This window comes from Pundamilia nyererei, unplaced genomic scaffold, assembly GCF_000239375.1.
Source record: "Pundamilia nyererei isolate P.nyererei 1_Seehausen unplaced genomic scaffold, PunNye1.0 scaffold00095, whole genome shotgun sequence".
NCBI classification, from domain to species: domain Eukaryota; kingdom Metazoa; phylum Chordata; class Actinopteri; order Cichliformes; family Cichlidae; genus Pundamilia; species Pundamilia nyererei.
Window position 1 is genome coordinate 1,985,431 of NW_005187496.1, and position 1,416 is coordinate 1,986,846.

At 41.9% G+C, this 1,416-nt stretch overlaps 1 protein-coding gene across 1 annotated transcript in view; it reads right to left on the reverse strand.

The window, feature by feature from the left end:
* LOC102206105 (dehydrogenase/reductase SDR family member 7C-B-like) overlaps positions 1 to 1,416 on the reverse strand; it is a 9,463-nt gene that overhangs the window by 5,562 nt on the left and 2,485 nt on the right. The window contains exon 4 of the mRNA XM_005739982.2: positions 1,205 to 1,317. Within this exon, the coding sequence (XP_005740039.1) occupies positions 1,205 to 1,317 (113 nt within the window). The remainder of the gene's footprint in view (positions 1 to 1,204; positions 1,318 to 1,416) is intronic.

The following is a 1,416-nucleotide window of genomic DNA, read 5'->3' on the forward strand; positions in this document are numbered from 1 at the left end:
AGGAGGGGAGGGGGGGAGATGTCTTGCTGCTGAGAGAGGGATTGGAGGAGGGGGGTGATGCAGGATACAAGATACAAGATACAGGTTCTAGGACCGTTGAGGGTTCATATTATCTATGAAGCTTTGATAAAAGAGCTTGAAGCTCATGAAACATCAAGTCTTCATGCACATCTGTCGCTTCACTTTGATCTTTTCAGTCAAACCCTTAATTAGGATCCGATTAAGGTGATTTTCACATAAGGTGATAACATGAAAAACGGGTGTCTCATACTCAGAAGCTCTCTGGCTTTGTTGCATTCAAACATTTAAGTCATTATTTCACACTGCAAACTCTGATTATACTGAACAGCAAAAACTCTGAAATTACTCTTTTTATGTGGAGCCTAGTAATTCTGAAAAGGTGGTTCAAGTTAATTCAAAAATGTTTCATCATCTTAAAAGGGAAGAAAATGTAAGTTTTCACTTCTTCATTTTTTAAATTACTTTGACATTTACAATCCACCAAAGACCCTAAGAGCAGCTCCACCAGCAAAAAATGCAGCCTGGTAATAAATGCCAGTGAAAAGGAAGCTTTACTGCACATTATCAGTGATTACATCTTTTACAGTGTACTGATTCAATATATTGCCCAAAGGATTTTTCTCGTCTGACATCCCATTGTTAATCCACAGAGTTTACTGAGATGTTGGGCCAGTCTTTGCAACCATAACAGCTTCGACTCTTCTGGGACGGCGTTCCACAAGGTTTAGAATTGTTTCTGGGAATTTTTGACCATTCTTCAAGAGGCCCATTTGTGAAGTCAGACACTGATGTCAGACGAGAAGGCTTGCGTCACAGGCTACACTGTAATTCATCTCACAGGTGTTCTGTCAGGTTGAGGTCAGGACTGTGCCAGTCAAGTTCTCCCACACCAAACTTACTCATTCATTTCACAAGTCTTCAGCACAGACTTGTGGACAGGTGCCCAGCCATGTTGGAACTGGAAGGGGCCATCCCCAAACTGTTTGCACAAAGTTGGGATCACTCTACATGCCTAGGTTTTTTGCACCTGTGGTCATGAATGTGATTGGAACACCTGAATTCAATGATTTGGATGGGTGAGTGAATACTTTTGGCAATATAGTGTACTTCACTGAGTACTTTGTCAACGGTCCTTCGGTCTACGAGCTGTTATCATCTCTAATTTCAGTGCTTTTAGACTTACCACTGTTGGATCCGAAGAATTTGCCAAATCATCAGCGAGTTCTTCGAGTTTCTCCCAGTTCTTCCCGCAGAGGATCAGCCTCGCGCCTCCTTTGTGAAACACGCCTGCACACTCTTCACACAACATACAGAACTGCTAAGAAACCAAGTTCAGTTTAAAGATGCTGTGAAAAGGTTCACCTAAAATTACCAAAGTGTGTGTGTGTGTGTGTG